The sequence below is a fragment of the Trichosurus vulpecula genome, chromosome 7 (genome assembly GCF_011100635.1).
Source record: "Trichosurus vulpecula isolate mTriVul1 chromosome 7, mTriVul1.pri, whole genome shotgun sequence".
NCBI classification, from domain to species: domain Eukaryota; kingdom Metazoa; phylum Chordata; class Mammalia; order Diprotodontia; family Phalangeridae; genus Trichosurus; species Trichosurus vulpecula.
In genome coordinates, this window is record NC_050579.1 from 275,213,674 (window position 1) to 275,227,601 (window position 13,928).

The 13,928-nt window shown below is 47.6% G+C and overlaps 2 protein-coding genes across 3 annotated transcripts in view; one reads left to right on the plus strand and one right to left on the minus strand.

The window, feature by feature from the left end:
* Positions 1 to 2,197: 2,197 nt before the first annotated feature.
* LOC118858030 (allatostatin-A receptor-like) lies at positions 2,198 to 3,241 on the plus strand. The gene has a single exon (XM_036768455.1). The coding sequence runs from the start codon at positions 2,198 to 2,200 to the stop codon at positions 3,239 to 3,241; it is 1,044 nt and encodes a 347-aa protein (XP_036624350.1).
* Positions 3,242 to 11,333: 8,092 nt separating this feature from the next.
* Positions 11,334 to 13,928, minus strand: part of CPNE5 (copine 5) — a 211,239-nt gene continuing 208,644 nt past the window's right edge. Inside the window, exon 21 of one of the 2 annotated variants that reach the window (XM_036769195.1) lies at positions 11,334 to 13,497. In XM_036769195.1, the coding sequence (XP_036625090.1) occupies positions 13,279 to 13,497 (219 nt within the window). In that variant the 3' untranslated portion in view covers positions 11,334 to 13,278. The remainder of the gene's footprint in view (positions 13,498 to 13,928) is intronic. The other variant, XM_036769196.1, reaches the window with a different exon arrangement.

Consider the following 13,928-nt stretch of genomic DNA (forward strand, 5'->3'; position numbering starts at 1 on the left):
TCTGTAAAGTGAAAGTGGAATGAAATGATATGGGGGAGGGGTGGCCAGGAATGATTTGAGAGACATGAAAGACAGATCATTCCTGCCCACCCCTCCGCCATATCATTTCATTCCACTTTCACTTTACAGACAGAGAAACTGAGGCCCAGGGAGGAGAAATAAAGGAAGTGAGTGGCAGATCCAACCCCCTGGGATAAAAATACAAGCAAGCGAGGCAGTCCCTGCTCTTAGGATGCTGACGTTCTAATCACGGAGACAAGATGCAATATACAGTGTGTCCCAAGAGCCTTAGGGCAGTTTTTAGCTGTTAAAGCTTAAACTTTAGTAGCTATTAAAGCTTAAAACTGCACAAAGACTTTTGGGACACCCTGTAAAAGTCTTTATAAAACACATACCAACCGGCCACAGAGCACCTTGATGGGAGGGGGGAGCCCTAGGAGCTGGGGAGAGGAAGGGGAGCTCAGCAAAGGCTCTCAGGCAAAAGGCAGCCCTTGAATTCCCTCTGGAAGGAAGCGTAGAATTCTGAGAGGCCCAGCTGTAGAGACAGGGCATTCTCCAATAGGGGTGATGTCCAGTGCAAAGGTACAGAAACTGGGGATGTGTGAGAGCGATAGCAGGAAGGTCAAGTGCGGCTGGAACATAAATTATGTGAAGAGAGGCACATATAATAAGGCTAGAAAGGCAGGATAGGCCCAGGCTATGAAGAGCTACTAATTAACTAGCCTCTTACCTAGGGAACTAGTAAGTTCCTGAGGCTGGATTTGAACTCAGGTCTTCCTGACTCCAGGTTCTGCACTCTATCTATTGTGAGACACTTAGTTGTCTCATAATGGAATAGGCAGAGCAGGAACTATTATCCCCATTTCTCAGAGGAGGGAACTAAAGCCTAGAGAGGTCAAGTGACTTATTCAATGTCACACGGAGAATTCATCCAAAAAGCTGGGGTCAGAACCAGTCTTCCTGACTCCTGGCCACAATCAAACCTCTGAGTCTGGTGCTGTTCCATAGTAGAATTAATTATTGTTAATTATTAATTAACAAGAGTTAAATCTAAGTTAAAAATCGAATCTAATAAGATTGATTGTTGATTTGGGGAGTCTGGGAGAGGCTAAGCGACTTGCTTCAGGTTACCCAGAAAAATCCACTTATGGAACACAGATTAACCAATTTATCAGCCAACATTTATTAAGCACCTGCTACTAATAGTGAGCATTTATTAATTGCTTACTGTGGGCCAGGTGCTGTGCTAAATACTATCTCATTTGAACCTCACTACAACCCTGAGAGGTTGTTATTGTTGGTCAGTTTTTTCGGTCATGTTAAACTCTTCGTGACCTTATTTGGGGTTTTCTTGGCAAAGATACCAAAGTGATTCCCCATTTCCTTCTCCAGTTCATTTTTACAGATGAGGAAACTGAGGCCAACGGGGTGAAGTGACTTGCCCAGGGTCACACAGCTAGTAAGTGTCTGAGGCCAGATTTGAACTCAGGAGGATGAGTCTTCCTGACTCCAGGCCTGGCGCTCTATCCACTGTGCCACCCAGCTCCCTAAGAGGTAGGTGCTGTTATTATCTGTATTTTATAGATGAGGAAACTGAGGCAAGAAGTGGTTAAGTGGCTTGCCCAGAGTCACATAGTAAGTGGCTGAGACAAAATTCTAAGTCAGGTCTTCCTATCCTAAGTCTAGCATTCTATTCACTGCACTTCCTGGCTGCCTTTAATGTGCCTGGAACTATTAATAGAGTTAATCTAGTCCGGGGTGGGGAACCTGTGTTCTCAAGGCCACATGGGACCCTCTAGGTCCTCAAGTGCAGCCCTTTGACTGAATCCAAACAAGTTTGTGGCCTTGAGGCCGCAGCTTCCCCACCCCTGAATTCTAGTCCAACTGCAGGGAACTGAGTGGCAGTATGAGATTTCAAGAGGGGGCTGTCCAGTTTGGAGGAGACCCTTCAGATTAGGTATGGGCCCCAAGGGATAGTATGGAGGCATGGAAGGACCAGGAAGCCAGGAGACCTGGGTTCCGTGTCCTTAGATAAGTCACTTCTCTCCATTTCCTCATCTGTAAAATGGGGAGATTAGACTAGGAGGTCTTTCAATCTCCTTCAAGCTCTAAATTTTATGATCCTCTGAATTTCTGCTCATGGGCTTTAGGACAATCTCCTAACCTATCATCTTGGAACTGAACCAGAAAGAGAAGGATGGAGTTCACTCCAAGACTCAATGCCACCACGAAGGACAACCACTACAGCCTGTCTGAGTCTCGACTTCGCCCTTTCTTTGCCACCTTCTGCGGCCTCATCCTGCTGGTTGGGTTGCTGGCCAATGGGCTAATGCTGATTATCTTGGGCAGGGGCACGGGTTTGAGGGGCCAGGCCCCAGGCCCACTCTTGGCTCTGACCAATAGCCTCATGGTGAACATCACCCTCTCAGATCTGGTCTTCCTGGTTTACGTGGTCCCTGTTTTGCTGCTGACCTTCCTCCAGGAGGACTGGTGGCTGGGCTCCTCTGTGTGCACCACCAGCCAGAGCTTCAACATGGGCACCATGTTCTGCACCTTCTACAGCATGGTCGCCACTGCCCTCCTCCGCCATACCGCCGTGGCCTTCCCCACCGTGGTCTTCCCAGCTGGCAGAAGGGCTCAGCTGTTACTCTGCTTGACCATGTGGATCCTAGGTTTCTCTGTGTCTCTACCCAACTGGCTGTACCAGAAGGTGGTGGAAGAGGGCAGGGAAGATGGGGAGGAGGTGGCTGTGGGACCAGGATCTGAGCTTATCCACTCGTGCCTGATGCTCCTGGGCCCCGCCCAGACCGCCCGCTATTTCACCCTCCTCGGGGCCCTGGCCTTCCTGCCCTTCGCCCTGATGTTAGTGCTTAGTTTCACTCACCTGGGCTGGCTCTTGTGGAGCAGGGAGTGGCCCCAGGTCCCACTGGATGTCCGACAGCACCGAGAAGCCACGGGCCTCATCCTGGTGGTGTTAGTTGTCTTTGTGGTCATGTGGGGGCCCTGTTCTGTGCTGGGCTATGTGGCTGCCTCAGGAGACCTACCCGATACCTTCATGGTCTTTGTGGCTACCAGCCTCTGTACCATCCTGGCCTACTCCAACTGCGCCGTCAGCCCAATTCTCTGTTTCTGCCTCTCGAGGCAGTTTCAGGCAGGGCTCAAGGACCTCTTCTGCTGCTCTGTCCTGGAAAGGGTAGTCCAAAGACACGGTGGAGTGGTGCAGGGTGTCCAGGAGGGGTGAAAGCGGGAGGATGGGAGCCCCAGGGAGTCTACGCGGGACTCCTGCCTGAGGGGAGGGGGCAAGGTGGAGAGCTGAGATGTTTAGAATCATAAACTCATAAAACCTAAGAATATCAGTCATTCCCCAATTGATAAATGGTCAAAGGATATGAACAGGCAGTTTTCCAGTGAAAAAATCAAAACCATTTGTAGTCATATAAAAATGCTCTAAATCACTATTAATTAGAGACATGCAAACTAAAATAGCTTTGAGATATCATCTTACGCCTCTCAAATTGTCTAAAATGATTGAAGGGGAAAGTGACAAATGTTGGGGGTGGGATGTAGAAAAATTAGGACACTGATTCATTGTTGGTGCAATTGCAAACTGATCCAACCATTCTGGAGAACAATCTAGAATTATGCTCAAAAAGTTATTAAACTGCCTATGCCCTTTGACCTAGCAATACCACCACTAGGTCTACTTTCAAAGATGATTAGGGAAAAAGGAGAAGAACCTCTGTGTTCTAAAATGTTTATAGTAGCTCTCTTTGGGGTGTCAAAGAATTGGAAAATGCAGGGATGCCCATCAACTGGGGAATGGCTGAACAAGTTGTGGTGTGTGATTGTGATGGAATACAAGAAATGATGCACTCAAAGAGCTCACAAAAACATAGAAAGACTTTGACAAAATACTGAAGAGTGAAATGAGCAGAACCGGGAGAACATTGTACGTGGTAACAGCAACGTTGCCTGAAGAACGACTGTATACATGCTTCTATTTGTGTCTAGAGGTAGTCGTCTCTGGGGCGGGAAGTGGGGCAGAGAATAAAAAGGAAACTTACATGATAACTCTGCTGTGTGTTTCAAAGGAATAGCAAGTAGTGGATTTGCGGTCTCATGTACAGTCATCTTTTTGTTGTGTTATGTTATGCAAATGTTTCTTTTATCCCATAAATTAAAAAATAAAATTTAAAAATATACTCATGGGAGCCACAGGACATGGGATCTTTGGGGTCATGGTATCATAAATATGGCACTGGACTTGGAGTCAGGACACAGATCTGACTTTTGACAGTTACTGTCTATGTGACCGAAGACAGCTAGATGGCTCAGGGGAGAGAGTGCTGGGCCTGGAGTCAAGGAAGACCAGAGTTCAAATAGGGCCTCAGAAACTTCCTAGCCATACGACCCTGGGCAAATCATTTACCCCTGTTTGCTTCAGTTCCCTCTTCTGTAATCCAAACTCTTTAATTGACAGCTCAGGCAGCTAAGGCCAGGGAAAGGGGAAATGAGCTGCCTAATGGCACACAGCAAATTAGTAGCAGAGACAACACAGAACCTAGGTATCCTGACTCCCCGAAGGCCAGGGATCTTTCTTTTCTATTTTGCTTTTTCTTATACAGTAGATATGGAGGAAATGAGTAGAATATGAGAGATCTGAGGGAGAGATAACCGAAGGGTGAAGGTAAGGTTGAAGGTGTCTGAGGATGTCTGAGAAGAGGGAGCCAGGAGGGGAAACTGGGTCCAGGGAGAGAGTCATAGGCTATGGGAGGAAGTAGGATATCTAAGGAGATGAAGGGAAGGAAGACTGAAAGACTAAGAATTGTCTGATAGAAGGAACAGAGCAGGGGCTGATGGCACTCAGAAGCAGAAAAAAAGGTTGCATGAAGCCCGTTGTTTCTTCTCCCTCCATGGCCTAGTCTCATAGGGCTCCTGACATTTTCTCCTCCCTTCCATTTCTTTAGTAGTAGTTAAGTGGACCTCTGATCGCATCACTGTAAAGGACTCCCAGTGTGAAAACTCCCTCCATCAATACAGATAGCACCTACTCTGCAATTTATATAAATAATATAATAATATATAATTAAATGTAATATTAATAATATAATAATAACATAAAAATGTCACCACGTGACTTGCTCAGGGTCACATCACCAGTATATGTCAGAGGCAGGACTCGACCCAGGTCGTAACTCTTTTTGCCAGCTCTCTATCCCCTCTCCCCAATAAAGGAACAAAAATAAAGTCAACCATTGAACGGCTTCTCTTGACCAATTAATTTCAGATATTCTCTCTTCCCCTTCTCTGCTCTCCCTTCTCTTAGCTTGGGGGTAGTGGGGTGGAATGGGAGTAGGCAAGGAGTGCTAGAATGAAGGAGAGATCTGTAAATGATGCCCGGGACCACAGGATGCCATCCCATTCCAATATGGACAACCTGTAAAACCCAGCTAAGGAGTTTGGGCTTTATCAATGGGTCCAGGTTTCTGAGGTTTCAAGGTGAGATTCTTTTTAAAATACATATTTTTATTTACCTTGTTAAATATTTCCCAATTGCATATAAAAGTTTTAACATTCATTTTCAAAAATTTTGAGTTCCAAATTTTCTCCCTCCTGTCCCCACCTTTGAGATGGCAAGCAATATGATATTGAATATACATGTGAAGCCATGCAACACATATTTCCGTATTAGCCGTATTGCAAAACAAAACACACACACGCTGCCAAGAAAAATAAAGTTCAAAAGTATGCTTCAATCTGCACTCAGAATTCATCAGCTCTGTCTCTGGGAGTGGAGAGCATTTTCATCACGAGTCCTTTGAAGTTGTCTTGGATCGTTGTATCGATCAGAGTAGCCAAGTCTTTTCCGGGTGATCACCATTACCATGTTGCTGCTACTGTGTACAATGTTCTCTTGGTTCTGCTCACTTCACTTTGTATCAGTTCATATAAGCAGACAAAAAGAAATAACTATAGGTGACTCTCAGTTCCAAACTATGACGCTGCCCTCCAGTCCATTCCTTCCTATTCTCTCCTAATCTGTTTGCATTCTCTTAAAGGGGGCCTTGAAGGCTGGGCTATGGATTCTAGACTTTAGCTGCGGATAACAGAAAACCACGGAAGGATTTTGAGGCATGAGCAGACGGGTGCATTGTGGAGATTAATCTAGCTATGCCACGGCGTCCCAGAGAGATGCTGAAGGCAGGTGGGCTGTTGTAATAATCAGGCAAAAAGGAATGGGGGTCAGGATGGAGCAGCAGCAGAAGTGGAGAGGAGAAAGCAGCACAGGGGAGCCAACTGTTCACACACGGGATTCCCATTCTCCTGTGTTATGAGGTCTCTATTTCCGATTCCTGTCTGATTGGTAGGGTCTCCCTAGAAGTCTCACCTAAGGTGATTCTCCTCCCACCTCTGACCCCCCCCCCCCATTTTAGGGATATACAAAGAATTGAGGGATGAAGGATTCAAATTTTCACTCAACCACTTCCTGTATAGGTGACATTGGACAATTGATATGAATTTATTAAGCACCTACTACAGATCTGACATTTGACAGTTACTGCCTATGTGACTGGGGATAGCTAGATGGCCCAGGGGAGAGAGTGCCGGGCCTGGAGTCAAGGAAGACCAGAGTTCAAATATGGCCTCAGAAACTTGCTAGCTGTGTGACCCTGGGCAAGTCACTTAACTCTGTTTGCCTCAGTTTCCTCATTTGTAAAATGAGCCAGAGAAGGAAATGGCAAACCACTCCAGTATCTTTGCCAAGAAAACCCCACAATGAGATGGAAATGACTAAACAACACCTGTGTGACTTTGGGCAAGCCACTTACCCTCTTGGGTCTCAGTTTCCTCATCTGTAAAATGAAGGATTGGATGACAAAGCCTCTTATAGTCTTTCCAGTTGAATCTACCATCCATGAGAAAAGGATAATATAGAGGACAGAAAGCTGGCCTTAGAGTCAGGAAGACCTGGGTTCAAGTCTTGCCTTTGACACATCCTGGATGTGTGACCCTGGGCAGCTCTCTCAGACTATCACTTGCAGATCTGCTTTAGTAGAGGGAGCTTCTTCACCATATAAATCAAATAAAATCAATACACAAATAAAATCAAAGACACACACACACACACACACACACACACACACACACACACACACACCTGATGAAAGAAAGCCCTGAGTTCAAGGTTAGGTTCCCTTGGATTGGTTCTAGAAAGCAGAGATTCTCCCCTGAGACAATTGTTTACACCCTGCAAGAGTCTGTTCGCTCCTGCCTCAACCAAGCTATTTAGATTGGCTGAGTCAAGGCTGGATTTGAACTCAGGTTTCCCTGATTCCAGGTCTGGAGTGCTGTTCACTGGGTCACCAACTGCTTCCAATTCTAACTTCAAGACTCTGTTCAAGTGTCACCTTCTCCAAAAAGCTGTTCCTGTTTCCCCCAGTTGTTAGGGCCCTCTGTCAATCACTCAGCATCCATCCATCCTTCCATCCATCCATCTATCCTTCCATCCATCCATCCATCCATCCATCCATCCATCCATCCATCCTTCCACATCCATCCATCCATCCATCTATCCATCCATCTATCCTTCCATCCATCCATCCATCCATTCATCCATCCTTCCATCCATCCATCCATCCATCCATCCATCCGTCCATCCATCCATCCTTCCTTCCATCCTTCCATCCATCCATCCATCCATCCATCCATCCATTCATCCTTCCATCCATCCATCTATCCATCCATCCATCCATCCATCTATCCATCCATCCATCCATCCTTCCTTCCTTCCATCCATCCATCCATCCATCCATCCATCCATCCATCCATACATCCATCCATGTATTTATTTATATTCCGTGTTTACTTACCTGTGGACAGGAGAATGTGAGTTTCTTGAGGGCAGGGTCTGTCGCTTTTGAATTTGAATCCCTAGCTAGATGCACTAGGGGGCACTTAGTAAATATTCATTGATTGATTAGCTAGGATGGTGGTTTTTTTTTTTTTTTTTACAATTCACTTTATTTGTTTTTTTTTGGCAGGGCAATTGGGGTTAAGTGACTTGCCCAAGGTCACACAGCTAGTACATGTGTCAAGTGTCTGAGGCTGCATTTGAGCTCAGGTTCTCCTTACCCCAGGGCCAGTGCTCTGCTCACTAGGATGGTGTTTGAATCACACACACGCACACACACACACGGTCCAGTACCAGGCTCTTTCTGCTTGGTGAACCAGTGACTAGTCCCCAAGTGTCCCTTCCATGTCATGGGGGACCCTGGGGGAGGAGTGCAGGCTCTGGCTCTTCTTCCCCCAATCCCCAGCCTGGCTCTCACCCTCTTCCCCTTTCTCTTCCTCTTCTTCCTTCCCCCTTGGGTCTCCTTTCTGGCCTCTCTGCCTGCCCTTACAGGATCCAGAACAGGAAAGGGCCTTAGAGAGATCATCTAATCCAATCATTTCATCTTACAGATGAAGAAACCGAGTCCTCAGCATGGAGGACTGAAAAGGGTCAGCCCAAGGTCACATTCATAGTAGATGAATAGAAGACCTGGGGTTTGAACTGAGGCTCTCAAGCTAATTTTTCCCCCTGCTTTAACCCACTACCCATCACCCTAAAGTTCTCCCTCCTTTCTTCAAGGAACCCCAATTTTTCAAGAAGCTCTCCTCATTTCAGAGAAAGAAGGGGATAGAACTGCTGTCCTTGGTCCAAGAAAGCCTCCCTGTCTCCTATCATCAGGGCATATGCTCAGAGCCGTTTCTCTGGCTTTGCGGATGGATGAGTCTGCCCTAAACCAGTCACCTTCCCAAGTAGGGCCCCCTGTGACCTGTCGGACACATTTGTGAGACAGCTGGCTGGGGGGTAGGGCTGTTTGCTGCCAGTGGCCAGGGAACCGAGCCAACCTAACCGGCCCCCCACAGGAGGTGGAGCCCTGCCTTCATTAGCACTGTGCTCTAACCACTGAACCCACCACTGAACCTGCTAGCATGCAGTACTTCCCTCCTCCTTTTCCTTGATGTCTGTCATGGTTCAGATACTGTGTGACCTAATTTTGTCTGTAAAATGGGGATTTTGTACAAATCTCATTTAATCTTTAAAATGAGGATAATGAGAAGGACCATGCGGCGAGAGAGCTTTGGACACGCAAAAGAGGACAAGATGGGGAGACAGGAGAGCCAGGTGCCAGTCCCTGCTTTGTGGCTGCCTGGACTGTGAGCGCTCACACAGGTTATAGGATTTACAGCTGGATGGCGTGTTAATGATCAACCCATAGGAACCAAGTTCCTCCTTTTATAGATGAAGAAACTGAGGCCCATAGGAGTGGGTGGAGAGGGAAGAGAATTTCCAGAGGTCACACTGATAGTTAGTAACAGAGTCAGGATTAGAACCCAGGGCTTCTGACTCCAAATCGGTTGCTTTTTTTCACTGCACCAGATCTTTTCATTATAAATTGTAATAATATAATATAACATAAATTTTCACTGCAACAAATCCTTTAATTATAAATTAATTCGAAATTAAGCTCACAAAATCGGGAAGTGGCTTTCGAAGTCATCTGAACCAAACATAGCCAATCACAACCACAGTAACAGTGATGATAATGAGAGCTAGTCTTTGTGTAGTGCCAGTTACGTGCCAGGCACCATGCTAAGTGCCATACAAATATTATTTCCTTTGATCCCCATAACAACACTTGAAAGGCAGTTGCTATTTTTATCCCTATTTTACAGTTGGGCAAACTGAGGCAAACAGAGGGGTTTGGGAGGGTTGTTTTTAGTGACTTACCCAAGGTCACACAACTAGTGTCTGAGGCTGGATCTGAATTACTTTAGAAGGCTGATGATGAAGCATGCCACCCACCTCCTGCCAGAAGCAATTGATGGACTCACAGAATGAGAGATACATTTCTGAGATGGCCAACATAGAAATTTGTTTTGCTCGATTATGATTGTTACAAGGGCTTTCTTTTTCTTTTAAGAGGAGAGTAAGTGAGGAGAGAAAATAAATTTTGTTCATCAAAAAATTTAATTCAATAAAAAAACCCCAAGCCATTATTAAGTGCCTGCTATATACCAGGCACTCTGCTAGGTTGTGGGGATACAAAGACGAAACGAAATAATTCTTATGCTCAAGGAACTTCCTTTCTGTAGGGAGAAACAGCAGGTTCACATAGACATGAATCTAAATATATATTAAGTAAATATAAGGTAGTTTGGTGGGAAGGAGGCGCCAGCAGCTGGGAAGGCCTCCTACAGGAGGGAAGGCCTCCTATGGGAGGGAGAAGGTAGCATTTAAGTTGAGTTTTGAAGGAAGCTAGGGGTTCTAAGGGAGCAGCTCGGTGGTGCCATAGAATACAGAGTGCCAGGCCTGGAGTCAGGAAGCCTCATCTTCCCGAGTTCAAATCCAGGCTCAGGCACCTACTATCTGTGTGACCCTGGGCAAGTCACGTTACCCTGTTTGCCTCAGTTTCCTCATCTATAAAATGGGCCGGAGAAGGAAATGGCAAACCACTCCAGTGTCTTTGCCAAGAAAACCCCAAAAGGGGATCATGAAGAGTCAGAACTGACTGAAAAGACTGAACAACAAAAAGAGACCCGATTACCACAGAATGTCAGTGTTGGAAGGGATCTCAAAGGCCGTCTAGTCCAACCTGTATGTGACCAAGAGACCCACATGAGGAGGAAGGCATGAGGCAAAGGCCCAGAGTTGGGAAAATGAATATCCTGTGTGAAGAACAACAAATAGGTTAGTCTGGCTGAAATACAGAGCTCATGAAGGAGAGGAATGTATAATGTCTCAAAATTAAGGCCAGAACCAGATGGGGAAGGACTTTAAATGCCACATAGAGAAGCTGGTATTTTGCCTCAGAAGTAATAGGGAGCCACTGGAGGTTTTTAAAGCAGGAGGGGTGACATGGTCACAGTGTCCACCTCTGTAAGGGTTGGTCTAGAGCAGAGATCCCAGTGGGGCCTGCAGCATTCCTGAGTGTTGCCTGAACCAGTTTGAAATGACACTGGGAAATATTTAACAAGATGAGTAAAAATACACTGGAAGAGCAGAGATGATGTTACTATGTGGTTTTTCTAAGTCAGTAAAAGCATGGTGGTCTGCGGGATCCTTGGGTCTGGTTTAGTGGCCCTTTTTCTATTTGGGTTTGATATCACTGGTCTAGGTGACCTCTGACGTTCCATAGCTCTGACCCCTCAGCTCTGCCCCAGTTGCTGTGATGGGCTTACTCCTCCCCTTCAGTTCTACCACCTGGCTAGGACTTAATGCATGTTGGCCACAGGCCCCAGAGAGATTCCCACAGAATAGAAGAAAAGCAAGAGCCACTGCTTTTAGTAAAAGGATCCAATTTATTTCAGTTTAAGGCAGTGTCAATACATAGCAGCTCCCACCAAAGACTCCAGCGAGGACGACATGGGTTAGAAATACGATCTTCATGCACAGAACAAAGAGGAACAGAGCTGGACGGGGCCCAGCGGGCAGCCCTGGGCAGGGAGCCCCAGGCTTTGGGCACAGATGTATTACTTGGGAGCTGGGCAGACAGGGGTGTGTCTCAAAAGGGGATTCGAGGGAAGCTGAGTGTTCAGTGGGCACAGGCAGCCCCATGCAGCAGGATGGACTGGCATGCATCACCGACTACCTACTTGGGGGTCAAGGGTGGGCGTACGGAGAGCCAGCCTCTTCATGTCACCTGTCACCCAGAGAGAACACCTTCCCAGGTTGGGGCAGAGATAGCCCTCACACTGGAGAGCTGCATCTGGGGTTGTGGGGCTCACTTCTTCTATGATGGGAATTAGGACTGGATACAGCTGGGGTACTTCATACTCAAAGGGGTCGACATCTGGCATGGACTATTGACAAGACATTACTCTAGTGAGGGTAAATTTGCTTGGCCTAGGTACTGGGGATATAGGTTTTCAGGGGTATGGAGGAGGGAGACACAAATTTTGCTGCATCTATAATCCAACTCTCTCTTCTTTCCAGGATCTGAAATTCCACTATTAGAGATTCATTTCTTTGGGTCTGGTTTGGGGGGTCTTCAGCGACCCCCTCCATATCATGCTAATATCCCATTACCTAAGTTATTGTCGGGCAATATCATGGAAATAAGAGGGAGCACAGGTCTGTGGGTGGCAGGTAGAGGGGTCAGGTTACTAGGGGAGGTGCAAGGGTGTGCCTGACAACCCCTCCCCCGCCCCTTCGCTTGCTGCACACTTTTGTCAGAGGGTTGGCCTTGCACAGGTCTGAGTGTGGACTGCCCCACAGCCCCCTCCCTCCCTTCCATTGTGCCCTGGATGGCAGAATCTTTAACACCCTCCTGAAGCTCAGACTGGCCGGGAAAGAAGCCAGATTGAGAAGGGAGTGGAAAGGTTTCCGAGCCCCTCCCTCCTCCTGTCCCCCCTCAGGGGCTGGGTCAGGAGGTAAACTGGCAGGCGGGGGTGGGGGGGAGGGTTGGCAGAAGCTCCCCATCTGATTGGCTCAGCTCCAGCAGAAGGAGCCCTGGGCTCTGGAGCTCCTGGGAAATCCTTTGTGGGGGAAGGGCAAGGCTTGATGCCCTCTGTCCTTGAGAGGAGAGGGCTGCCCTCAAATTGCGACACCTCATTTGGCAAGGGAGGCAGGAGGCAGAGAGCTCAGGGACTCTGGAGGGACACAGCTTCCTGGGGGCTGCTTTGGTGCCTGGGTCCTGATTGGACGCACTCTGATTCTCTTCTATGCTAAGCCACTGGGTCTCCCCATTATTCCATGTAGCCCTGCCCCCCTGGTCAGTCCTTGCCTCACTCCTCAGGAGGTCCAGATGTTTGTGACACTGGCTAGGGGGCGGGTGAAGAGAAACAGAGGGCAGAGTCAGGGCTCTGGGTGGGGAGAACAGCTGGGCTGGTGCTGGGCCCCTGCAAGATGGGAGGCCAGGGACTCTGGCAGGGAGTCAGAGGCGTGATGAAAGGTCTTGCCTAGGTGGTCCCAGGCTCATCCTTTAGACTTTACCCCCTCCGGCCATTGTGGATCACTGGACATAGTAGGAAAGGGCCTTGGAGATGATCAAGCCCAAACTCTCATTTTACAAATGAGAAAACTGAACTGCCCCTCCACCCCCTCCCCACCAGGGATGAGTGACTTGCCAAAGGTCACACCAGTAGTAAATGACAGAGCTGGAATTTGGACCTCAGTGGGGTGTGTGTGTGTGTGTGTGTGTGTGTGTGTGTGTGTGTGTGTGTTTGTGTGTGTGTGCAGGTGCATGTCCCAGGGAACCCACCTCTTTCCACCCTGCCTATGCCCCATCCTTAGATGTTTGTGTGCATAGGGGAGGCAGGTGGAGTGTTCGAAGGGGACTGAGATGGGGTGTGGGCAGGAGGTCCTGGGGGTGGGCGGGGACGGATGCCTTGTGCTTTCATGTAGGAGACCAGCTGGTCGGGGATCTCAGCCAGTACATCTCTGGCCAGGCGAGCCATGCTTAGCACATGATTCCCCGTTCGGTCCACATAGTCCCGGAATGGCACAAACTGGAGAAAGAGAAACACTGTCAGATCAGGCTGATCACAGCAACCTCCATCCAGTCAGATCACCCCCTGACCCTACCCCCTCAGCCAAGGGAAACAGGCACAGACTGGTCTTAAGAACACCCACCTCCTAAGGGTGTGGGGACCTCTCATATGGTCAGAATTTAGTATGACTGCAACTACTTAAAAATTCTTTCAAGTTCATGTGGCTATTACAGCTCTTCTGAATGAAGTTTATGGTGCTATCCTGTTCAAAGTACCATCATAATTTCTAAAAGAACATTGGAGACCTTTGCAACAGAGTTACAGTTCTGAAGGGCCCTGGCCTAAGCTTTTGGCAAGGACCCCTCCTCTAGGGATTTGGTTCTTGTCTGTCTCATCTTCTTCACTGCCTCTGATACCACTAACAGATTACTGAAACGTATCCCTCTTGA